General features: G+C 48.2%; 1 protein-coding gene across 5 annotated transcripts; it reads left to right on the forward strand.

Annotated features, from left to right (window-relative positions):
- The first annotated feature begins 51 nt into the window (after nt 1–51).
- Nucleotides 52–25327, forward strand: BRCA1 (BRCA1 DNA repair associated). Of its 5 annotated transcripts, none has more exons than XM_068167115.1 (21): nt 52–132; nt 759–858; nt 1059–1112; nt 1439–1519; nt 3241–3329; nt 3595–3740; nt 5470–5578; nt 6362–6407; nt 6845–6975; nt 7446–10691; nt 11320–11399; nt 13287–13461; nt 13857–14173; nt 15593–15680; nt 16187–16264; nt 16759–16799; nt 17434–17517; nt 18018–18072; nt 20025–20098; nt 22070–22127; nt 24084–25327. In XM_068167115.1, the coding sequence occupies exons 2-21, from the start codon at nt 779–781 to the stop codon at nt 24185–24187; spliced, it is 5136 nt and encodes a 1711-aa protein (XP_068023216.1). In that variant the 5' UTR covers nt 52–132; nt 759–778; the 3' UTR covers nt 24188–25327. The 5 variants fall into 5 exon arrangements, with proteins under 5 accessions (XP_068023216.1, XP_068023217.1, XP_068023215.1 ...); XM_068167116.1 differs by lacking the exon at nt 52–132 and having other exon boundaries at nt 770–858; nt 5473–5578; nt 7446–7598; nt 8028–10691; XM_068167114.1 differs by lacking the exon at nt 52–132 and having other exon boundaries at nt 770–858; nt 5473–5578.
- The last annotated feature ends 446 nt before the right edge of the window (nt 25328–25773 follow it).

The raw sequence follows: 25773 nt of genomic DNA on the forward strand, positions 1-25773 counted from the left end.
ACGTGACAAGAAACAGCCAGTCAGAGGCCCTTTCTCAGGCCATGTGCTGCTCTCCGAGTGTGGTGATTGGCTGCCCGGTTCCGCTGTTGGGGAAAGGGCGCGAAGTGTGATGCGTCCAGGGAGCTCCTGAAGGTGGGTGAGCAGCTCTGGGCTGGGCAGCTGCCGCTTGATTGGCTTTTACCTTTGCTTCGGCAGCGTTCCGGTGGGTCATAGCGGCGTAGACCGGCAATCTACGACGGCGTGACGCCTGGGTCCGGAATGTAGGGAGCTTGATGCTGATAGGCCTTGCTGCAGGGTCCATTCTAGCTCCCGAGCTGCCCCGGCGTAGAGACCGAGTAGTTTCTGTTTGTTTTCAGCCCTTACGATACTTGCTGTGGAGTCTTAGCGGTGCTGATCGGTGTAGGCATTTCCCAAGACCCTTTGCCTAAGCGCGTCTGCTGTCCCCTTTAGGTTCTGTCCCACCTGGAAAGCTTTTTGTTTTGCTGTCATGCTTCTGTGCACCCTAGCTGAGTTTCTGCTGAATGCTACCTTTGTAAACTCTTTCGGTTTTCTCCTTCGACTGCAAAAGACTATACGGGTTTCAACTGTCAGCGTTTAGCATGAGAACTGTTGTAAAGCCTCACTGAAGAAGGAGCAGCTAAATACTTGGTACTGTTCAAGACGTTACAGAAAAGCCATACAGGAGAAAAGATGCTCATGGAATACAATGGGTCAGGCACAAAGCTAATCCCTTTTCTTCTTTTTTTCCCCCCTTCTAGGTTGTGTTTGGATGTGAAGCATGGACTCCTCAGTGATGTCTATTGGAGATGTACAAAATGTGCTCTTGGCTATGCAGAAGAATTTGGAGTGTGCAATATGGTATGCCAGAAGAATAACATGAGTGCTATGTTAGGAACAGGGCTGATGTGTCCCACTGCTCTTCCCTGCCAAGATATCTTTGTTTCATTGTTGGGATTTTCTTTTGACCTTCAGAAAAGTGACTGTATTTCTGCATCTTATTTTGTTCCTCCTATCTTATCTGCAACTACTGTGTTCTCTCTTTTTTTCTCCTTTTGTAGCTTGGATGTGGTCAAAGAGCCAGTTTCAACAAAATGTGATCATGTCTTCTGCAGGTAGGTTTGGAAACTCACTGTTGCAATTCCTTGTCAATCTGTCCTTTCTCTCCATTTTTACTTTTCTACAGCATTAGTGATGTACACTGTGTTCTGGTAATTTACTGTGCATCTATTTTTAGAAGGAAAAATCAATTCTGAGTGAGAAATAAGTGCAGTTTTACAGGTGTGGCAGAGAGGATCAATTCATTGTAACACCAGATCAAGAATACAGACATTCAGCTTGATAATGAAGGATCTCTACTAAGTAATGCAGGCCTAAGCTCAGCTTTAAAGGGAATTAAATCCTCCCTTTGGTTACTGTTGTGATTATTCTTTTAATCCAGGTTCTGCATATTCAAACTCTTCAGCGAAAAGAAAAAAGGTGTGGTGGAGTGTCCTCTGTGCAAGACTGAAGTTACTAAGAGGTAATGCATCTTTACAAGTGGGCTGGAGGATGAGCAGGTTGATTTGAGCCAGTTGATTTGAGCCAGCAGTGTGCCCAGGTGGCCAAGAGGGCCAATAGCATCCTGGCCTGCATTAGGAATAGTGTGGCCAGCAGGAGCAGGGAGGTCATTGTGTCCCTGTGCTCTGCTTTGGTTAGGCTGCACCTTGAGTACTGTGTCCAGTTCTGGGCCCCTCAGTTTAAGAAGGACTTTGAGACACTTGAATGTGTCCAGAGAAGGGCAACAAGGCTGGGGAGAGGCCTTGAGCACAAGCCCTGTGAGGAGAGGCTGAGGGAGCTGGGATTGTTTAGCCTGGAGAAGAGGAGGCTCAGGGGTGACCTCATTGCCCTCTACAACTACGTGAGGGGTGGTTGTGGCCGGGAAGGGGTTGGCCTCTTCTCCCAGGCAACCAGCACCAGAACAAGAGGACACAGTCTTAAGCTGTGCCAGGGGAGGTTTAGACTCGAGGTGAGGAGGAAGCTCTTCACCGAGCGAGTCATTCGTCATTGGAACGGGTTGCCCAGGGAGGTGGTGGAGTCATCGACCCTGGAGGCGTTCAAGAGGGGATTGGACGTGGCACTTGGTGCCATGGTCTAGTCATGGGGTCTGTGTTGATAGGTTGGACTCGATGATCCTCGAGGTCCTTTCCAACCTAAGTGATACTGTGAGACTGTGATTTCTAAGGGAAGGTTAATAATTTTCTTTGAACTTTCTTACCAGAAGGCCAAAATAAACAAGAAATTGTGCTTCATAAGTAAGCTGGCCGTTTCTAAAGGAGTAACTCTCCTGCCCTACCTTATTATGAACTTTTTTCAAGTGATTGTAGGTGAAGACACCATTCTTAGCAGATGTTTGTGCTGTCAGCTATAGGCTGCGTTGTTGTTCAGTCCCCACAACTAGTTTGTGCTAAACCTACGTGAGGAAACATCCTGAATATTCTCTTGGTGATAGTTTCGGTCCTCATCCTAACGGTGGGTTTGGGCGATTGTGTCGTTCCTTGGAGCAGTTTCTTATAGTTTCATAGTTTCATTCAGGGTTGGCAGGGACCACAAGGATCATCTAGTTCCAACCCCCCTGCCATGGGCAGGCACACCCCACACTAGATCAGGCTGGACAGAGCCTCAGCCAGCCTGGGCTTAAACACCCCCAGGGACGGGGCCTCAACCACCTCTCTGGACAACCCATTCCAGGGCTTCACCACTCTCATGGGGAAGAACTTCCTCCTCACATCTAGCCTGAATCTCCCCACCTCCAGCTTCATTCCATTCCCCCTAGTCCTATCACTCCCTGAGATCCTGAGAAGTCCTTCCCCAGCCTTCCTCTAGGCCCCTTCAGATATTGGAAGGCCACAATGAGGTCACCTGGGAGCCTTCTCTTCTGCAGACTGAACAGCCCCAACTCCTTCAGTCTGTCCTCATAGGAGAGGTGCTCCAGCCCTCTGCTCATCCTTGTGGCCCTTCTCTGGACACGTTCCAGCCCCTCCAGATCCCTCTTGTAATAGGGGCTCCAGAACTGGACACAGTACTCCAGGTGGGGTCTCCCCAGGGCTGAGTAGAGGGGGAGGATCACCTCCCTCGACCTGCTCACTGTCTTGTCTTCCATGTTGGAGTTTTACTCCCTTTTGTTCACCCTGAACTCTAGAAATATGAAGAGTTGACTTATCCTTTTGTCCTAAATTAATTCACCTGGTGATGTCATTTCAGAAGTCTGAAGGAGAATTCCAGATTTAAGCAGCTAATTGAGGCCCTGTTGGAAACTATCCATGCATTTGAGCTTGACACTGGAGTAAAGAGTAAGTGGTGTGAATGTACAGCCCCCCACTTCTATTTTAAACAAGATTCTGATGTTTGGATTGAAATTATTTGCGAGGTGTCTTGTTTGCTGTGCTGTACACAGTGTGGGAAAGAGCTGTCTGATGTCTTGTCTTGGCTGTATTTTAGCTGGGTAGCTGCTAGTTACATAGTGTCTGTGCAAGGCTGTCTTGCTAACACATACCTCTCGTTGTGCTCAGTGGAAGAAAATGGTTTATCCTTTTTTCCCCTGTTGGTGTTTTTCAGTTTTAAACAGCTATGACCTTCCTAAAACATCCCCAGGAGCCACTGCCGCTGATTTGCTGTGTCAAGAGCATTCTGTCATCCAAAGCAAGGGCTTCAGAAACAGGAAAAAAGGCACCAGAGGAAATGGACAAGAAACCTGCACCTTGGTATGCTTTTCCCCTGGTGTTTTCCATTTGTTTGAAATGTGTATCTGCATCTACATAAAGGGAAGAGGAGACTCTGGGTTGCTTTCAGATCAGTGTTTGACTTTGATATCCTTCCACACAAGGACATCTAATTACTTTTTCCTAGCCTGCTTTCTAAAGCAGTTTCCATAAAGTGGCCTGAGCTTAAAGGTAATGTTCTGAAACTAGGACTGGAAGGGTTTTAGTACTGCTTGTTTACTGAGGATGCCTAGCTACTGGTTGGCTTTTTACTTACCTGCTAGTTAGACCTTGAATATGTCTTAAGAATTCTTGTGGCATAAGGGAACTCGGGGTGACTGTTGTGTGCACGAGTTGGTGCTTGTCTGCTCTGCTTCATGATGGATAGAAGGTTAAGTCATCATAGTATCATAGTATCATTCAGGGTTGGAAGGGACCACAAGGATCATCTAGTTCCAACCCCCCTGCCATGGGCAGGGACACCCCACACTAGATCAGCCTGGCCAGAGCCTCAGCCAGCCTGGCCTTAAACACCTCCAGGGCTGGGGCCTCAACCACCTCCCTGCACAACCCAGTCCAGGGTTTCACCACTCTCATGGTGAAGAACTTCCTCCTCACATCTAGCCTGAATCTCCCCACCTCCAGCTTCATTCCATTCCCCCTAGTCCTATCACTTCCTGAGAAGTCCTTCCCCAGCCTTCCTGTAGGCCCCCTTCAGATACTGGAAGGCCACAATTAGGTCACCTCGGAGCCTTCTCTTCTGCAGACTGAACAGCCCCAACTCCTTCAGTCTGTCCTCACAGCAGAGGTGCTCCAGCCCTCTGATCATCCTTGTGGCCCTTCTCTGGACACATTCCAGCACCTCCAGATCCCTCTTGTAATAGGGGCTCCAGAACTGGACACAGTACTCCAGGTGGGGTCTCACCAGGGCTGAGCAGAGGGGGAGGATCACCTCCCTCGACCTGCTGGCCACACTTCTGATGCAGCCCAGGATCTGATTGGCTTTGCGGGCTGCAAGTGCACATTGAGAGCTCCTGTTGAGCTTCTTGTCCACCAGCACCCCCAAGTCTCTCTCCTCAGGGCTGCTTTCCAGCCAGTCCCTGCCCAGCCTGGATTTGTGCCTGGGATTGCCTCGACCCAGCTGCAGGACCCTGCCCTTGCTCTTATTGAACTTCATGAGGTTGGCTTGTGCCCACCTCTCCAGCCTGTCCAGGTCCCTCTGGATGGCCTCCCTTCCCTCCAGCCTGTCTGCTGCACCACACAGCTTGGTGTCATCAGCAAACTTGCTGAGGGTGCACTCAATGCCACTGTCCATGTCACCCACAAAGATGTTGAACAAGACAGGTCCCAGGACTGATCCCTGAGGGACTCCGCTTGTCACTGGCCTCCCCTGGGACATGGAGCCATTGACAGCCACTCTTTGGGTGCGGCCATCAAGCCAGTTCCTTATCCATCTAGTGGTCCACCCATCACACCCCTGTGTCACCAGTTTGGAGTCAAATGAAGCTGTTAATCATTCAAGCAGTTAGTTGCCTGATAGTTGTTCCTATTAGCACGTTCTGTTGCTGACATCAGTAGGATAAATAATGCATATAGGATTTTTGTATAGAAGCTGCCAATATAAATAGTTCACAAGTGTCAGCTCCTCTTGCTGTAGCTGAAATAATTGCAACTTCTCTCCTTTTTTTAATAGCCAGCCATTTGAAATAACTCCTTTGTGTTTTTCTGTCAGCAGGAAGCTAAGGTGGATACACAGCCTGCAGATACTAGAGTCAAACAGTGTCCCCTAAGAAACAAAACCCAGAAGTGTGACCCTGAAAAAGGGCTTTATATTGAGTTTGGTAAGATCTGTCATAGACCCATGCTGGCTGACCTTGTGTATAACATAACACTGGTTTCTTCTTAACACACACTGAGACCTGGGACAAGTTACAGTGCAGGACCTAACCCTGCTGTAGTAAACCTTTAAGGCTTATTTTGCAAGATCTAAAGAGGATAAGATGCTTTTAGTTGGTATAACTAATGAGAACAACTGCCTTAAAGAATATTAAGCCTTATCACCAGTGCTGGAGGCTCTAATACTCAGAGTTAAGAATTACATCTCACTAACAAAAGAAAAATGTGGAGAAACAGAAATGAAATATTTAGAATTTCCTTTTTCTGTAGCTGACTGCTGCAGTGGAAGCCAGATAGAGGCTGTGCATAGCTGATTTTCTTCCTGTCCCTTCAAGGAAGGAATTGCTCTGTTTAACAGAGTGTTTATTGCCTCTCTTCTTCCCTTAGTGCTTCTGCTAAGATCAATCAAAGGATCCAAGACAGACATTCAGATACAGCCCTCTGACTTCCAGTTCAAAATCATAAATACTAGCAGCTGGCTTATCTGTGCATTTAGAAACTAATCAACTCTCAGCAGCTCTCTCTTAGTAGTTGCTATTTAGACAGTTCTCTGCTGTTCCATTTACACATAGAAATCATTATAACTGGGTAAAACACTGCACAACTGAACTTGATTTCATCTGATAAAAGTTGAAGGCATCTGCCCCTAGAGAGAGCTAAGCACTGAGTCTGGCAAGTCCTCTTTGTCTGCATCAATCCAAGCAGAGTAACAGCTGCTTTGTTTCCAGGCTCTGATTCATCTGAAGAGCTTTTTAAGCAGCAAAGCAATGCCAGGTGAGTAGTGTGGTTAAAGAAGTGCTATTTTCTAGAGACAGTCGCTCAGTGTTCTCCTTCCGGCCTTTTAGCTTCTTAGCATAGGGCTGATGGAATTCTTCAAGCTGAGCAATGATTTCCAGCTGCAAGGGAGAGCAGAATGGGTGGCTGACTCACATCAGTTTGTCATGTCAGGCTTTAAAGCTGGTTTTGAAGTGTTTTGTTGCTTACACAGACATTGTATATGTGCTATGCTTTAGAAAGTGCATGTGATTCAGGAATGTGGGAGGGGCTCTCCTGAGGGGATGACTTGAAACTCCGAAGGGGTTTAGTTGTGATGAATGTCAGTCAGGAGCCTGACTTCCCTAAAAGCTGTTAAGAGAGCAAAAAGGGAATATTAACTATTATCTTTTATTGTGCTTTTCTCTGCAATGAAATTGGAGTTCCCTTCCCAACAGATCAGAAGACAAAGCAGGGCTTCACATTTCTTCTCAAGAACAGAAGAGTGCTGAGGAGGGAGAAGGCTGTTGTCATACTGCACAGCCTGACAAGCTGGCTGCTAAAGGAGGAGCTCTACCAGATATCCCAGGTGTGTTTGCTGTTCTGGGGGCAAAAATGATTCAGCTTGGAAAAAAAAAGACCCCAAATTAACACTTTTGTGAACATACACACTTGCAGTTCTCTTGATGCCTACAGCTAGTGGCAGCACAGTGCAAGGTGGTGCCTGTAGACGAGATACTTAACATGCAGATAGTCTGTGCACAGGAGCAGGAAGGAACAAAGTAACTTGATCCAAGTGCCAAACTGTCTTACACAGGCTGTATGCCTTAGAACAGGAACTGAGAGCCCTGCCTGGCAGTTGGTGGAAGATCTTGGATGAGCATATGTCAGACGTAGTTTGATCTTCCTCTCTTGCTCCGGCGAGAGATTTGTGCAGTGCAGTGTTCTGTTTTGAAGGGGCAGTAAGAACAGTTCTTTTAAACAAAGTAGCCATTAAGCTTGTGGTTGTTCTTTGTGTAAAATAGGGCTTAATAATTTGTAATACCTGTAAATCTTCAGGTGAAAGTGATTTCTCTAAGGAAGGCTTGAGCAAGAGAAGTACTCGGAGCACCACTGAATGTGCCAAACCTGTCCAAGTGAATGTGACCGGATGCCAGAGCTCTCCTTTACCTGTGGCAGTAGAGCTGCTCACGGAGCAGGGCGACAGAGCAGGTCCTGAGAGCCCTCAGAGAGGGGACACCTCTTCCTTTCAGAACACAGAAGCAGCCAATGCAGAACAAACTTGGTGCAGTAGTAAAAGCAAAGAGTCTGACTTAAAAGATAGCTCAGAGAGCAGTTTGGATGAAAGCAAGGAACTAGATAGTGTTGTGAAAGTTGTGGAAAGGTACAAACCTGAGAATGATTCTTTCTGTGAAAAGGAACTTACTCTGGAGAAACTACTTCAGCCAGAGATGCTTCACTGCACTGCCCTGGCTGAAGTCTCTAGGAAGAGAATGAAGAGAAGCATTGCAAAAGTCAATGAATGGTTTTCAAAAAGCAATGAGTTTCTGACTTCCAGTTCCTCCCAGGATAATTCTGCTGGAGCAGCTGTTTTGGACAGTGGAGATGTGTGTTTGTCTGACAGAGATTCCTGTATTTCAGAAAAGACTGACCCTATGGAAATTGCAGTGGACGAAGGAAACAGAGAGTCAAGACCAACAGCAAGTAGCATCAAAGACAAAATATTTGGGAAAACATACAAGAGAGAGAGGAAGTCAACTCCCCTTACTGTCTGGAGGGACATTTTACCTAGTACAAAGCAGGAAGATGTGGGTCCTGCTGAGAAGTGCTTGAATGATTCCAGCAAAGAGAGACTCAAACGAAAAAGGAAGACTCTGTGTGTCCTGCAGCCTGAGGATTTCATCAAGCAAAAAGATGCAGACTGGGCAGCTGGGAGCCCTCAAAGTGTTAACTGCTGCTTTGGAGGTGCTGAGAAGAAAAGACATGATGAAAGATCTGCTGCTAATGAGAGTCACCTCTCTGAGAATAGAGAGGGTAATGCAGTGGCAGCGCTTGAGGAAGGAGGAGGATCCATACAGAAGAAAGCTACTGCAAAGGTGACTGGCAAGCACTGTGACAGAGAGCTAGAACTGAGTAAGTCTGATCAAAAAAGCACTAAAAAAAGCACTGCAGCAAAAAGGTGCAGGAGTTCTACTAGAGCCATGTGTGCTCTACAGTTAGTGCTGGATAGGAACTCTCTTTCCCCTGATCCAGCAGAGCCACAGATCGACAGCTACCCAAGCAGTGAAGAAGCAAGGAAAGTCGATTGTGAGCAAAGACAAGTCAGGCGCAGCAGGAGGCTTCGGTTACTGGCTGGAGAAATGACAAAAGCAATGGGAAAAGGAGCAGTAGTTAAGGGAGCAAGGACCTCTGGCAGTGATGGTGAAGAGCCTCTTGGTGTCCAAAGCAATGTGTTTGTTCACACTTCTGAATGCAAAGACCTGGGTGAGCCCCAGGGTGTGCTGAGTCACGAGCTACTCCCTGATCTGCAGGCAGATAAGATGCTGGTTAGTCTAAAGAATTCACCTGATGCTGCAGATGCTGGAAGGAGTCTCTTCAATCCTCCAGCTATGTGTCAGCGTTCAAACTGTAGTTCTTCTGCACCTGATGCAGGTGCTCAAGGAGATGAAACACAAGGTAGCCCTTTCCTCCTACAGTCTCCATCAGTGACTGGTGTGCAAACTCCTGACCCAGCCGAAGAGGTGAGTGAATCATGCATTCCCCAGAGCAGTGGACATGATATACAAAGTGTTCCAGAGGACTTAAAAACTGAAGAGTTGCCAGTGGCTAAAGCAGCCTGGGACTTGACTAAGGAAGCTGCAGATAGTGAGTTAGACACACAGTGCCTGCGAGGTATATTTAGGCAGTCCAAACGCCTGTCATTCAGCCTCTACCCTGCCCTCACGCAGGTGTGTGCAGCAGAAGGGGCTGCTGATCAGACAGAAAATGAGCACAGTAAACATTTAAACACAGAAAACTTTCAAGAAGACAAAGCTGCTGAAAGCTTGAGTAGGATTTGTGAGAAAGAGGAGCTTAAGACCTGTGATTCTGTTTGTGTTAGTCCTGTGACTTGCTTTGATGGCAACGCTGAAAGTATGGACACAGGGGAACGTGAAGAAGAGGTTTCACAGTTTGCAAATCAAGAGACTCTGACACCAGTAAGAGTGGGTGCAGCTAGGATTGAAGACAAGAACAGATTGCAAAATGGAGAGCAGGGAGGTGAAAAGGCAGTGTCAGCTGCTGTAGGGGTAGGAGGTGAGTCGAGGCAGAATGCAGTCAGAAGTCCCAGCAGTCAGAGCGCTCAGAGCAACACTTCTGCAAAAGCAGCCGAGGAGATCTGCTTCAGTTCAGGAAGCAATCAAGCACACAAGGCCAAAGTTGTTGGCAGCGAAGGTCCAGTGCTACATTCTCTGTCCAGTTCAATGATTTCTGCAACTCCTGAGCAGAGGCCTGCTGAATTCAGAGGTGAAGTCATTGAAAAAAAAGGTAGCAAAAGAGAACCAAAAGCTGCAAAGGGAAATACAGGAGAGGCAGCCCAAAGAGGGGGCACAGGGCTGCCTGAGTGCTTAGTTCCAGAGGCTTCAGAAGAACTCCTGAAGGGGAGTTTCACACATTTGTCTGAAACTGCTGATGGCTTCCTGTGCTCTGATGATGATACTGAGGAGAACAGCAGCTTTTCTGAGACTGATAGGAGAGAGAAATCTGCTGTGTTTGTAAAAAGAGGTGACTGTGCCCTGATGGAAGAAGTGCACAACAGAAATGCTGGTTCTGAGCTGAGCTCTCAAGGTATTCAAAGCTCTCGAAGAAAAAGAGTGCAGAAACTGCCGTCTTCAGATGAGGAATCTAGTGGGAGTGAAGACTTGCCATGCTTTCAGGCATTAATATTTGGCAAATCAGTAAGCACACCTTTGCAGGTCAATAAACAAGTGGCATCTGTGGCAGAGGCTTCAGCAAGTCCCAGCAGTGGAAGCCACCAGGGCTTGCAGCCCTTGCCCGAAGCTGCCCCAGGTAACGGGTGCCTCTCGCTAAGCCCGGAGTCAGCATGCTCCATCAACTTATTTTCTTCCCAGTCCAACAATTCTGAAGAATCAGCTGATGGAGCAGGAGAGCCAAAGAAACTTTCAGCACAAGCCAGTAGACCCAAACAAGTGAACAGTGAGAGTGAGAGGAAGGAAGTTGCTCGAGGTTGCAACGGAAGGCTGGAGAGAAGCAACACAAACTTCCAAGATGAACGCCAAGAAGACCCAAATGTGGGAGCAAACCTAGGTACAAACCAAGTCTGTGCAGCTGTGTTTGTAGTCTCACTGCAGCCAGGTTTTTGTGTGTGCATGGGAGCTTTGCTGTGTGTCTATGTGGTGATTGCTCTCTTAAAGGAAGGCATCACCCCTAAACAATCAAACACAAACCTCTCAGTGTTTTACTTCCTGATAATTAAATTCTTCCAGTGGGCTCTTTTCAAAGCAGAACTTTCAAGACTGGACACTAGAGGCTGAATTCAGTCTGTCTGATGGGAGTTAACTCTGGGGTGAAATGCTGGCTTTCCTACTACAATCTGATGCTTGCATCTCTCATCAACATTTCCTAGTGTCTGCCTAAGCTATTTTCCCCTCATTGAATGTTTGTTGAAATTGGCTTATCTTGACCTCTTTATGGCTCTCCTAAATATTTAGGATGCTTGATCACTACTGAAACACTTGGAGTTCTGTTTACTCTTGCCATATGTGCGAGGTGGCATTCCTTGAGATGGTCACTGAAAGCAGATGTGTGCTTCTGACTGCAGTGTTCCCAGGGCTTCTCACCTCAGCTGGCTGGAGGGGCTGTGTGCTGATGGGTTATGGACGATGTTTGTTGGGTTTGTTCCTGTCTCTAACTCACACTTTCTTCCACCTTCAAGCATCTGGATATGACAGTGAGACAAGTAATGTGGAAGATTCATGTGGACTTCTCTCTCAGGGTGAAATCCTTACTACACAGGTGAGTTTGTGCACCAAATTCTAGCAGTGGTTTGTGCTCTAGGATCTGGGCAGGTGTCTGAAAGTGGTGAAGTCAGTGCTTTCATCAGTGTTAGAGGAAATTTTCACTTTTATGCCTTATGGCTCCTCATGGTCCTTCTGTTACTGCAGGATGTGGTCAGCTGGCAAGACACTGCTCCGTGATGTGGCTTCATAGAAAGAGATCTGAGGATGTGTCTGGGTTGAAGGGAAGAGTGGCAGTATAAACTGGTGGGCAGCTGTTTGGTTTGTTGGGTGGTGGGGGTTATCTGTTCAGCTGAAAGGGGCTGAGGTTCAGTAACAAGGAAGTTCCACATGGTGCCAGTGCTGGAGCTACAGATGTAGTGTTCAGTGCTGTGGACATTGCTTTATTGTGGATGGGGAAGGTTCTAGGTTTTTTAATAGATCCTTTCAAGCCCTGAGATCATCTCAGAGGAGGTATGGCATGTTTTTAATAGAGGGTATGGCAGGATCAGTGCTGGGCCCTGTGCTCTTTAACATCTTTATTGATGATCTGGATGAGGGCATTGAGTCCATCATCAGTAAATTTGCTGACGACACCAAGCTGGGGGCAGGAGTTGATCTGCTGGAGGGTAGAGAGGCTCTGCAGAGGGACCTCGACAGGCTGGACAGATGGGCAGAGTCCAACGGCATGAGATTGAACACATCCAAGTGCCAGGTTCTGCACATTGGCCACAACAACCCCAGGCAGTGCTACAGGCTGGGGTCAGAGTGGCTGGAGAGCAGCCAGGTAGAGAGGGACCTGGGGGTACTGGTCAATGGCAGGCTGAACATGAGCCTGCAGTGTGCCCAGGCAGCCAAGAGGGCCAATGGCATCCTGGCCTGCATCAGGAAGAGCGTGGCCAGCAGGAGCAGGGAGGTCATTCTGCCCCTGTACACTGCACTGCTTAGGCCACACCTCGAGTCCTGTGTCCAGTTCTGGGCCCCTCAGTTTAGGAAGGAGGTTGACTTGCTGGAACGAGTCCAGAGAAGAGCAACAAAGTTGGTGAGGGGTTTGGAACACAGCCCTGTGAGGAGAGGCTGAGGGAGCTGGGGTTGCTCAGCCTGGAGAAGAGGAGACTCAGGGGTGACCTTATCACTCTCTCCAACTACCTGAAGGGAGGTTGTAGACAGGCGGATGATGGTCTCTTCTCCCAGGCAGCCAGTACCAGAACAAGAGGACACAGTCTCAGGCTGCACCAGGGGAGGTTCAGGTTGGATGTTAGGGAGAAGTTCTATACAGAAAGAGTGACTGCCCATTGGAATGGGCTGCCCGGGGAGGTGGTGGAGTCACCGTCATTGGAGGTGTTCAGGAGGAGGCTTGCTGGGGTGCTTGGTGCCATGGGTTAGCTGTTTGGGTGGGTTGGATTGGTTGATGTGTTGGACTTGATGATCTTGAAGGTCTCTTCCAACCTGGTTTGGTTTATTCTAAATAAAAAGCAGACTGAAATATTTTAATCCTTTGAAACAGTCCTTGGGGCCTTCGGCAGTGGTCAGCGCCGAGACTCAACGCTTGCTCTTCACTGCTTCATTTTCAGTGAAGTGGCTAATGCAAACTAAAGTAGTTGAGACAAAACTACTTCTGAAGAAATCTCTGCAGAAATTCTTCCTTTTCCCTGGCTGGTGAAGCACTGAAATAATTTGAACAGCAAAATGAGTGCAGCTGTTTAGGGTTTGTTTGCCGCTGTTGTAGGCTGCTTGCGTGATTTGTTACAGCAAAAACCTCACAGCTGCCTTCTGAACCCAGGGCATGCTAAGTCAAAATGGTGCTGCCACTCCTGGTTTTCAAGTGTTTGTTAAAGAAATTGCTCTTACTGTTTCAAGCTGACTTGGCTAATGCTGGCACAATTAATTGTGCATCCTTTTGCAGCAGAAGAACGCTATGCAAAACAACCTGAAGAAACTTCAGGAAGAAATGGCTGTACTTGAAGCAGTGCTACAGCAGCACGGGAGCCAGGACTCTGAGTTTCCACCTGTGCACAGGGAACTGCCACATTCTAGTAGTAAAGGAGCATTTGGAATGGAACAAAGGAGACAAGAAAGAGGTAAATAGCAATGCTACAGTATTTGCTTGTAAACCAAGGATTTTAGTTGATGTAGTCCTGGTCAGTTTAAAGGGATCCGACTTCATGTTGGGTAGGGTTTGGTTTGTAGCCTGGCTTTAGAGCTACCCATCAGGATGCAGTTGGACCCCATTGTGACAGTTATTATCTGTCTCAGATATAAACTGGGTACTTCTTGACAAACATGCTGCTCAAAGTTCAGGGGTGCCCTGGTGCCTCAGCTATAGATTAGGGGAAAAAACAGTAGGGCAAAGGGGAATTAATAAACAAGGAGAGGAAGCAACTGCAGTATTCAAACTTAAAAGGCAGAGCAACAGCCTTCCTCCATGACAAAAAGCATGACATTGTTTCAAGGGCTGAATTCTGTCTTCCCTCAGAAACTGCAGATGAGCAGAAATCTGGGACCAGGCTCAACAGTCCATCTGTTGTATCAAATCTCCCTGGAAATGTGACCAGGAGTCCAAGTAACTCACCGTCCTCTGCAAAGCTGCTTCACCCTGCAACTGCAGCAGCAGCAGAGAGCTCTGCTACAGCTCTGCTTAGCACCCTGAGCTGCGCTCAGGAGGGTGAATCAAAGAGCAGTGTGTGTTGTCCTCTACCTGTTCTGCACAGTGCAACTGGGAAAGAGTGTGCAGCAGTGCCTAACAGGAAAGCAATGTCCATTGTGGCCTCAGGTCTGAAGCAAAGTGAACGGGTAAGTACCTTGCAGAAGTGGTGAAGATCCCTTGTTAATCATTCCTGATTGCCACCAGCTCTCAACACAGGGAGATCCAAGCATGATGGAAGCTAACCTTGTAGAGTCAGTAATGCAGCAACATTTCCACTCCTAAAAATACCAGGAGTGGTGCCTGCAAGTGGCACTATTAAGCTTAGTGAAGTTTGAACTACTTCAGTGGCAGCTTTCCGACTTGGGGGAAAACACTGTGAGGAACTTCATGAGGGCACAAGCCAACCTCATGAAGTTCAATAAGAGCAAGTGCAGGGTCCTGCAGCTGGGTCGAGGCAATCCCAGGCACAAATACAGGCTGGCTGGGCAGGGACTGGCTGGAAAGCAGCCCTGAGGAGAGAGACTTGGAGGTGCTGGTGGACAAAAAGCTCACCAGGAGCTCTCAATGTGCACTTGCAGCGTGCAAAGCCAATCAGATCCTGGGCTGCATCAGGAGAAGTGTGGCCAGCAGGTCGAGGGAGGTGATCCTCCCCCTCTACTCAGCCCTGGGGAGACCCCACCTGGAGTACTGTGTCCAGTTCTGGAGCCCCTATTCCAAGAGGGATGTGGAGGTGCTGGAAGGTGTCCAGAGAAGGGCCACAAGGATGAGCAGAGGGCTGGAGCACCTCTCCTATGAGGACAGACTGAAGGAGTTGGGGCTGTTCAGTCTGCAGAAGAGAAGGCTCCAAGGTGACCTAATTGTGGCCTTCCAGGATCTGAAGGGGGCCTACAGGAAGGCTGGGGAAGGACTTCTCAGGATCTCAGGTAGTGCTAGGACTAGGGGGAATGGAATGAAGCTGGAGGTGGGGAGATTCAGGCTAGATGTGAGGAGGAGGTTCTTCCCCATGACAGTGGTGAAGCCCTGGAATGGGTTGTCCAGGGAGGTGGTCGAGGCCCTGTCCCTGGAGGTGTTTAAGGCCAGGCTGGCTGAGGCTCTGTCCAGGCTGATCTAGTGTGGGGTGTCCCTGCCCATGGCAGGGGGGTTGGAACTAGATGATCCTTGTGGTCCCTTCCAACCCTGAATGATACTATGATACTAAGTGAGAGGTCTTGATTTCTGGAGAGCGGTGGGGCCTGGGGGAGGGGACTAGTTAGTTGGTTCCCTTAACGTTTCTGATACTGCTGCTTCACTCAAATCCTGATCCATGGCAAGGATTTGTATAATTAAACCCATTTATGCAATCCATTTCCAGAAAGAAGTGGGGTTTGGTTTAGTCAGCTCTCGACTTCTTTACTTTAGGCAGTTGAGTGGTGCCACGTTACAGACTTCTAAGGAAGTGTACATCCTGCCTGCCAGCACCAGAACTTTACTGTGAGGAAGCTACCTTGTTATGTTAAACTATCAGCTGGAGCTGAGGGGGTTTTTAAACCTTTTGCTAGCTGTTCATTTTCTTAACTGCCTTCCAGTTGGTGGTCCAGAAGTTTGCAAGAAAAACTCAGAGCACTTTGTCTACTCACATTACTGAAGGAACCACCCATGTCATAATGAAAACAGGTTTGTTGGGAGCTCTGTGTGACCATATCCTGTGTTTACTCACCCTATGGGATTTTAACTCTGGGCTAACCAGCCAGCAAGACAGTTCAGCAACAAGTTTGAATGACTTTGAAGGATTCATAGTGTCTCTATTGTTTGTGTGAGGTTGGGGATTTCTCTTGCTCTATTTGACCCAATCAGTGGGCGAGTTGGTTTTGTTTCTTTGTGTGCCTTGAGGTTAATTTTCAGGTGTTTACATCACATTAAGTAGTTCAGAACCCACCATTCTTTACTGAATGGCTTGAAAAAGGGTTCAGTTTAGTAGAATCAGGACGCTAGAACCTTGAAACCTTTCTGTAGGGTAGGGTTAAAGAGGGTAGATTAATTTTGCCTTACATAGAGATTGTGTTGATATTTTCCTGCTGCACTTAGCAGAAACCTTTTGCTTTTAGGGACAAAATAACCTAAGCTGTTTTCTTACACTAATGGCAAAACTGGAAGACATCTTATCTGCCTTTGCTTTGCAGATAAGGAGCTTGTGTGTGAGCGGACACTGAAGTATTTCCTGGGCATTGCAGGAAGGAAATGGGTCGTTAGCTACCAATGTAAGTACAGCTTGCTTTGGAATTAAAGGGTCTCTGCCCTTCTACCACAAATGTGCTCTTCACTTGTTCCAATGAAAGCAGAACTTAACAACCTCTGTGTGTCTAGACATCTGCTGCCTTGCAGGGTTTCTCCTTTAAAATAACTTACAATTAAGAAACCCTCAACAAAGAGCAGCATAAAAGCTTCCTTCTCTTCTGAATCCTGTTCCTGCCTTCAAGTCACTATGTTGTGCTGCTCCCCACCCTGACAAAAACCTTTCCTCCCTCTGAATTTAAATTGTGGCAATTCCTGGCTCAAGTTAGTGCAAAGTTAATATTACTTATAAGAGCTAAGAAAAAAATTATCTGTGTTCTTTAAGGCCTCAGATTGTATTCAGGTTCCTGTAGTATAAATGCACCTTCAATTTAAGGGAGCAGTGAAGCTAGGCCATTGGCAATGGAAGAACAATTCTCCTGGAGACAATTATTTGTCCTGTTCTGATCTCTTTGTTTAGGGGTGATTCAGTCTTTCAAAGAAGGAAGGATACTGGATGAGGTAGGTCTTTCATCTTTAAGAGTGGAATATCAGGTGTGTGAGCAATGCTATTGCATTGAGAGACTTAACAGTGACCTCTAGTATTGTCTAAACACTTAGTATGTGGAAATATGGCTCTGAAAGCTGGGACCAAAAGCCACACTTGGGCTGTACATGCTCGTTGTTATTGAGGACTTGGGGAGTCCCTGCTGGGTTTTGGGGTTTGGTAACAGGTTGCAGGCATGTTCTCATCAGGATTAGAGCATAGAAGGAAAGGTCTCTTGTTTGCTGAAGGAAGTAACCTTAGAGCATAGCTATAGGCATAGCTTTCTTTTCTTTTAACTTTAGAATAGCCAGCTGCTGAAAACTCACTCCAGCATTCTCCAGGACTCCCTTTCCTAGCAGAAATAGTTTATTTGGGTGGATTTTTGTATTTCTGGGAGTATTTGGGGGTTTAATCTCTAGTACAGATTTTGTGTGAGGTGGTGTGTTAGCGGCCCAGTATAGATTTCATCTCCCTTATGAGCAGAAATGCCCACTTCCTGTTGTGAAATCCATATGGCCTTTTGTCAAGCCAAGGGGGAGGAAGAAAAATCTTAGCCCTAGAAAGGGCTAGTAAAGGCCCTCAAGTGTCTCTGATTGTGTTCTGTTACAGGAGAACTTTGAAGTTAGAGGAGATGTAGTCAATGGGAGAAACCACCAAGGTCCTAAGAGGGCTAGAGAGTCTCTAACTGAGAAGGTATGAACACACCAGACTGAAAATCTTGTCTTGCTGGGGCTGTTTCAGATCTGGGGCTGTGCTAGCTGAATATCTGGAGCTTCTTCCAATTTCTCTGCATGTACAGAATTGTACCAATGAGGCAATGACTGGTGAAAGGTGAGCTCTACCAGCAGCAGAGCATGCAGGCTCAGATGACTCATTGCTTACACTGGATGCAGTTTTCATCACAATCTGCAGCATAGCAGAAGGCTGGGGGGGGTTGATGGTGTTCTTGTTTGGTAGGCTGCAAAGAGCTTCAGGTGCCCTTGGAAAGAGTACCACCTTGATCACAGTATAACTTAGGTTGGAAAGGACCTCGAGGATCATCGAGTCCAACCTATCAACACAGACCCCATGACTAGATCATGGCACCAAGTGCCACGTCCAATCTCCTCTTGGAAGTGCAATGAAAGCAGCATGTGAAGTGTTGGCTTTACAGGTGCCATCCATACTCTGCTAATGTGTTCCTTGTGTTTCAGATCTTTAAAGACTTTGAGATCTGCTGCTGTGGACCTTTCACTGGCATGACCACAGGTGTGTCACTGGGGGGGAATTCAGTGAACCATACATAGAAAGTATTTGGGGGAGGATTGTCTGCATTCATCACAGGTTTGCATTGAGTCCCTTCTTGGATCCTGTTTCATAGTTTCATTCAGGGTTGGAAGGGGCCACAAGGATCATCTAGTTCCAATCCCCCTGCCATGGGCAGGGACACCCCACACTAGATCAGGCTGGACAGAGCCTTATCCAACCTGCTCTTAAACACCCCCAGGGACGGGGCCTCGACCACCTCCCTGGACAACCCATTCCAGGGTCTCACCACTCTCATGGGGAAGAACCTCCTCCTCACATCCAGCCTGAATCTCCCCACCTCCAGCTTCATTCCATTCCCCCTAGTCCTATCACTACCTGAGATCCTGAGAAGTCCTTCCCCAGCCTTCCTGTAGCCCCCTTCAGATCCTGGAAGGCCACAATGAGGTCACCTCAGAGCCTTCTCTTCTGCAGACTGAACAGCCCCAACTCCTTCAGTCTGTCCTCATAGGAGAGGTGCTCCAGCCCTCTGATCATCCTTGTGGCCTTTCTCTGGACACCTTCCAGCACCTCCACATCCCTCTTGGAATAGGGGCTCCAGAACTGGAGGCAGTACTTCAGGTGGGGTCTCACCAGGGCTGAGCAGAGGGGGAGGATCACCTCCCTCGACCTGCTGGCCACACTTCTCCTGATGCAGCCCAGGACCTGATTGGCTTTGCAGGCTGCAAGTGCACACTGAGAGCTCCTGTTGAGGTGTCCACCAGCACCCCCAAGGCTCTCTCCTCAGGGCTACTTTCCAGCCAGTCCCTGCCCAGCCTGGATTTGTGCCTGGGATTGCCTCGACCCAGATGCAGGACCCTGCACTTGCTCTTATTGAACTTCATGAGGTTGGCTTGTGCCCACCTCTCCAGCCTGTCAAGGTCCCTCTGGATGGCCTCCCTTCCCTCCAGCCTGTCTGTTCTACCTCTTTTACTCTGAGTTTCTCAAAATACTTGGTGAGGTACAGTGGAGATCAAGAACTTCATCTGGTTCTATCTCCAGATAGGATGGGAATGGTCTTCTCTGCTGGGATGCCTCAGAGAGCTGCTCTGGCAATTTGGCTGCATGTCCAAACTTTTATCTAGTTTATCTCTTGACTCTTCAGCACTGAAGGAAATGCATCAGTATCACACTCTGGTAGCTCCCCCAGGTGCTACTGTGTTAGACTATTTTTACTTCTGTTTTAGTTAACAGCTCCCAAGTATCCTTTTGCTAGTGGCTGACAGCGTGGCCCTCTCAAGCAGCAGGTGTTAGAGGTACCAAGGTGGAGCTGGTGTGCAGGGCAGCTTCTTTGGGCAGCTTAAAAACTGACTTGAGCAGGGTCACATTTTTGTGCCTCTCTTCCCATTTCTTTGGCACAGACAGGAGGCACTTCCTGATCTGCCCAGTGTAACCTTTCTGGGTGAAAATAGCCTCAGATCTCCTGACATCTACAATAATCACTGGAGAGGATGCAGTGCTTTCACCTGCTGCAGTGATTGTCAGTTAGGACTCCCACACTAGAAGGACTTACCTTCTTCACTAGCAATTCAACAAAGTGAGGGAAGTTAAAAGCTTGGCTACTCTTGTTAATGAGAGAGTCACAGCTGGCTTCAGATTGTTCATCTTTGTTTCACGTCTTGCATCCTTACAATAAGAGGAAATAAATTGTTAGTGACTATGTTTTGCCTTTTCTGATTTGTTGGTTTGGGTTTGTGTTTTTATTTGCTCAGTCTTGACTGGAGGGCAGGGGAAGAGGGTGAGTTAATGCTCCACAGCAGGCTAGAAAATGAAAGGACTTACTCTCTGCTAAGGCTTACATCTCTCTCAAGTGGTGGCAATCGGTGTCTGGGACCAAACAGGAGGGCTTATGGAGGAGTACCAACTTCACTGTGATGTGAAACACAGAGTAATAGACTGTTATCTGATTTCTTCAGAGCATCTGGAATGGATGGTGGAGCTTTGTGGTGCCTCTGTTGTGAAGCAACTTCATCTGTTCACACACACAACAGTAAGTGTATCACAGTATCACAGCTACAGTATCACAGTATCGCTTAGGTTGGAAAGGACCTCGAGGATCATCCAGTCCAACCTATCAACACAGACCCCATGACTAGACCATGGCACCAAGTGCCACATCCAATCTCCCCTTGAACGCCTCCAGGGTCGATGACTCCACCACCTCCCTGGGCAACCCGTTCCAATGACGAATGACTCGCTCGGTGAAGAACTTCCTCCTCACCTCGAGTCTAAACCTCCCCTGGCGCAGCTACAGTGATAATGTTACAGTGGGTGGTCAGCTATGCAATACACCCTGAAGTGAGGGATTACAGGACCTCCATGGGCTTGTCCAAGAGTGATGGGTAGAGGAACATCAGAGATCTCTCTGCACAGTAATGATGCTAGATTGCAGCAGTCCTTGTGTCCTATTTGCACTCTGTGGTAGAAGACAGGCGTGCTTGTGGTGGAAACTGATCAGAGTATGACAGACAGCTAATTTCTCTTGAAATCAGCACTGAGGCTCATTTCCCAGCACTAAAAGTCTCCAGTGCCTTCATTTAGCCTCAGAATTCCTGGAGAAGAATCGCAGGAAAACCTGAGGTTAATGTCTTTCTACGAGCAGGTGACTGCCTGGTGGATGTGGGGAGGCCTGTGGATGTAGTCTACCTGGACCTCAGCAAGGCCTTTGACACTGTCCCCCATAGCAAACTCCTGGCCAAGCTGTCAGCCCATGGCTTGGACAGCAGCACTCTGAGCTGGGTTAGAAACTGGCTGGAGGCCGAGCCCAGAGAGTGGTGGTGAATGGTGCCACAGCCAGCTGGCAGCCAGGCACTAGTGGTGTGCCCCAAGGATCAGTGCTGGGCCCTGTGCTCCTTAACATCTTTATAGATGATCTGGATGAGGGCACTGAGTCCATCATCAGTAAATTTGCTGATGACACCAAGCTGGGGGCAGGAGTTGATCTGCTGGAGGGTAGAGAGGCTCTGCAGAGGGACCTCAACAGGCTGGACAGATGGGCAGAGTCCAACAGCATGAGATTGAACACATCCAAGTGCCAGGTTCTGCACATTGGCCACAACAACCCCATGCAGAGCTACAGGCTGGGGTCAGAGTGGCTGGAGAGCAGCCAGGCAGAGAGGGACCTGGGGGTGCTGGTCCATGGCAGGCTGAACATGAGCCTGCAGTGTGCCCAGGCAGCCAGGAGGGCCAATGGCATCCTGGCCTGCATCAGGAACAGTGTGGCCAGAAGGAGCAGGGAGGTCATTCTGCCCCTGTACACTGCACTGGTTAGGCCACACCTCGAGTCCTGTGTCCAGTTCTGGGCCCCTCAGTTTAGGAAGGAGGTTGACTTGCTGGAACGAGTCCAGAGAAGAGCAATAAAGTTGGTGAGGGGTTTGGAACACAGCCCTGTGAGGAGAGGCTGAGGGAGCTGGGGTTGCTCAGCCTGGAGAAGAGGAGACTCAGGGGTGACCTTATCACTCTCTCCAACTACCTGAAGGGAGGTTGTAGACAGGCAGATGATGGTCTCTTCTCCCAGGCAGCCAGTACCAGAACAAGAGGACACAGTCTCAGGCTGCGCCAGGGGAGGTTCAGGTTGGATGTTAGGAAGAAGTTCTATCCAGAAAGAGTGATTGCCCATTGGAATGGGCTGCCCAGGGAGGTGGTGGAGTCACCATCATTGGAGGTCTTCAGGAGGAGACTTGCTGGGGTGCTTGGTGCCATGGGTTAGCTGTTTAGGTGGGTTGGATTGGTTGATGGGTTGGACACCATGATCTTGAAGGTCTCTTCCAGCCTGGTTTGGTTTATTCTAAATAAATAAATATTGTTTATTCCAAATCTGCTCTCACTTCTTGAGGCCTTCTCTGAAGTGATGCACTGCAGCTGAGTGAGCCCACTTCTCGCTCTCTGCAGGTGCTGTGGGAGTGATTTCATGACAGAAAATCACAGAGTGATTTATTATTTCCTTGTCTTGAAACCCTAGAACTCTGCTGTCGTGGTTGTGCAGCCAGATGCTTGGATGGAAAACACAGACTACAGAGGTAAAACAGCAGACTCTCACAGACTGCTTTGTGCTGTACACTGGGCACCTCAGGCCTTTAAGTAGCTAAATATCAGGGAGGTTGATCTGGAGATGGAGGTATGCCTTGAAAGAAAGCTGAGGAAGGACAAGGTCTGTTACCTCTAGAATCAGCCCCAGAGTCTAAAGGTAACCTGTCAGACCCTATTGACTCAGTTCTCCTGCACAGCAGCTGTACAGAGAATTTTCTGACTGGGGTTTCTGAAAGGTGCTCTTGGAGGACTAATGAGTTCCAGGATGAGAGTGTCCTTGCCTGGAAAGAATATGTGGGTACCTGAACTGGTAGTGTGGATACCTAAACTGGTAATGTGGGTACCTGAACTGATACAGCTGTGCCTTTTGGTGGTTGGTTTTGGTTTGATGTTGGTGGGTTGTTTGGTTTTTTAACTTTGGGGGTTTTTGCTGTTGGGTGGTTTGGTCTCTTGTGGGTTTTGGTTCTGTTGTTTGTTTGCTGTGTTTCTGCTTGGGTGTGTTTTGGGGTTCTTTTAAATTGAAATTCTCCACAGGAACCAGGAGACACTGAAAGGGCTCATGTTCCAGACTGAGTTAAATGAGAGAGAGTTTGGGGATGAATGGCAGTTAGGCTACAGTGGAGTTCAACAACAAAAACATGGAGCAGGAGGTTCATAGTATCATAGTATCAGTCAGGGTTGGAAGGGACCACAAGGATCATCTAGTTCCAACCCCCCTGCCATGGGCAGGGACACCCCACACTAGATCAGGCTGGACAGAGCCTCAGCCAGCCTGGGCTTAAACACCCCCAGGGACAGTGCCCCAACCACCTCCCTGGGCAACCCATTCCAGGGCTTCACCACTCTCATGGTGAAGAACCTCCTCCTCACATCTAGCCTGAATCTCCCCACCTCCAGCTTCATTCCATTCCCCCTAGTCCTATCACTACCTGAGATCCTGAGAAGTCCTTCCCCAGCCTTCCTGTAGGCCCCCTTCAGATCCTGGAAGGCCACAATGAGGTCACCTCAGAGCCTTCTCTTCTGCAGACTGAACAGCCCCAACTCCTTCAGTCTGCCCTCATAGGAGAGGTGCTCCAGCCCTCTGCTCATCCTTGTGGCCCTTCTCTGGACACCTTCCAGCCCTTCCAGATCCCTCTTGTAATAGGGGCTCCAGAACTGGACACAGTACTCCAGGTGGGGTCTCACCAGGGCTGAGTAGAGGGGGAGGATCACCTCCCTTGCCCTGCTGGCCACACTTCTCCTGATGCAGCCCAGGATCTGATTGGCTTTGCGGGCTGCAAGTGCACACTGAGAGCTCCTGTTGAGCTTTTTGTCCACCAGCACCCCCAAGTCTCTCTCCTCAGGGCTACTTTCCAGCCAGTCACTGCCCAGCCTGGATTTGTGCCTGGGATTGCCTCGACCCAGCTGCAGGACCCTGCCCTTGCTCTTATTGAACTTCATGAGGTTGGCTTGTGCCCACCTCTAGGATGATGTAAAAGCAACTGTTTCCATGGCACTGGGACACTGAGAAAAGCAAGAAAAAGATCCTAAAAGGGTGAAGAACAGTCTGGGAGCACTTCAGTTATTTTCTGTTGCTTCTCTCTTAATGAGACTCATTGCTTGTCAGATCCTCAGCATGCCTGTGCAGACAGGAGCTGAGGTGCTGTCACTGGAGTTCTAAATGAAAAGATAACAAGGGCTGCAGTTGTTGCTTTTAGTGTTTATTCTGTGGTGTTCCAAACTTCCTGCCTGACCCTTTGCCAAGCAGCTCTTCTCTTTGGAGCAGCAGTATTACCTGCATTGTTCAAAGGAGGAGAATTGCCCTGGCGCTGGGTTTAGGTGCTTGCTCTTTATTTCCTTTGGCACTTTGAAGGCCTTGATAGCTTAATCTGAGAGAGAGACATCACTAATTCACCTTAGCTTGCCTTGACTCATTGATAGCAGCTGGTTTTGTCTTTGTCTTGCAGCCATCCAGCAAAAGAACAACATTGCCGTGGTGACTCGAGAGTGGGTGTTGGACAGTGTCGCTTGCTACAAGTGCCAGGAGCTGGATGCTTACCTTGTGTCCTGAGGGCAATCTGCTGCTCTTCATCCCTTGCTCAGGACATCTCATTAGTGCTGATAGCCTGGCAGCTACTTCAGAGACTAAGAGGTTGTGAGTCACTCACACAGAGCTGAGGTGCATGTAGTTAGCATTCTTGTTCAGGGTGAAATAACTACACAGTTATTAACAATAAAGTTACTCAGCACTGTTGCCATCTAGAGATGCAATTGCTCCCTGTTCTTTAAAGATTAGCCTTTCTAATTGCAAAATAATCCTTTCAAATGACTGTAAAACACATTATTAAAGTTAGAGAATGTAAACCCTTGCCTCTTCAGAGAAGTGGGGATGCATCCTTCACCACTGCAGCCACTTCCTGTTTATATATGTGAGGACATTTTGGAGGCAGTCACTTAAAAGAGTAATGTTTGGCTCAGGGCTTGAACACTAAAGCATGCTTTTGCTCCTGAGTAACCTCCAGGTTGCCATCTGGCACAAAGACATGGCCTGAACAAAGCTGTGTGCCCATACCATGGAACATGTTCTGTGAGTACCAGTGCATCAGCCTGGCTAATCCTGAGCCCTGGCTGATAGTTGTGTTGAAAGCTACACAAACAGCTCTCCTGCTGTATCAAAGTGCTGACCTGTACTAGCCAGGAAAATGACTCAGGTGCAGCCCCTGAGAAGCTAACACTTGGTACTCTTGGCAAGGCAATCCTTAAACCCCTGAGAAGCTAACACTTGGTACTCTTGGCAAGGCAATCCTTAAACCCCTGAGAAGCTAACACTTGGTACTCTTGGCAAGGCAATCCTTAAACCCCGGGGCCTGCACCTGTGCTGGTCTGGTTTCTGAGGTGGGGTTGTGGCACATCTGCAGAGACAAACACCCCTGCACTTCAGCACCCTGCTGAGTCTGCTTCTGATGGGCCCTGCCTGCAAAATGAGACTGCAAAGATGCTTTTGATGGCACAAAGATGTTGTTTGTTCCTGCTGCCAAGCTCTTCAGCTTCCTAAATACTTTTGTACTTTCAGAGCAGAAGATTTGGTTATCATAAAGTGGTTGAGGAAACAATGATTGCTGTGCTCAGATACTGGGATGCTGCTAGGCTCTCTTGGGAAGTTATGAAAGGTATATTTATGAACACTGGAATGCTCAAAAGAAATAAAGTTGTTTTGGCAAGTAAACCATATAAACCTTTATTAGAATGAACCAAACCAGGTTGGAAGAGACCTTCAAGATCATCGTGTCCAACCCATCAACCAATCCAACCCACCCAAACAGCTAACCCATGGCACCAAGCACCCCAGCAAGTCTCCTCCTGAACACCTCCAATGACGGCGACTCCACCACCTCCCTGGGCAGCCCATTCCAATGGGCAATCACTCTCTCTGTGTAGAACTTCTTCCTAACATCCAACCTGAACCTCCCCTGGCACAGCCTGAGACTGTGTCCTCTTGTTCTGGTACTGGCTGCCTGGGAGAAGAGACCAACCTCTGCCTGTCTACAACCTCCCTTCAGGTAGTTGTAGAGAGTGATAAGGTCACCCCTGAGTCTCCTCTTCTCCAGGCTGAGCAACCCCATCTCCCTCAGTCTCTCCTCACAGGGCTGTGTTCCA

This window comes from Melanerpes formicivorus, unplaced genomic scaffold, assembly GCF_026170545.1.
Source record: "Melanerpes formicivorus ecotype bairdi unplaced genomic scaffold, bMelFor1.0.p_v2 SCAF_112, whole genome shotgun sequence".
In the NCBI taxonomy this organism is placed as follows: Eukaryota; Metazoa; Chordata; class Aves; order Piciformes; family Picidae; genus Melanerpes; species Melanerpes formicivorus.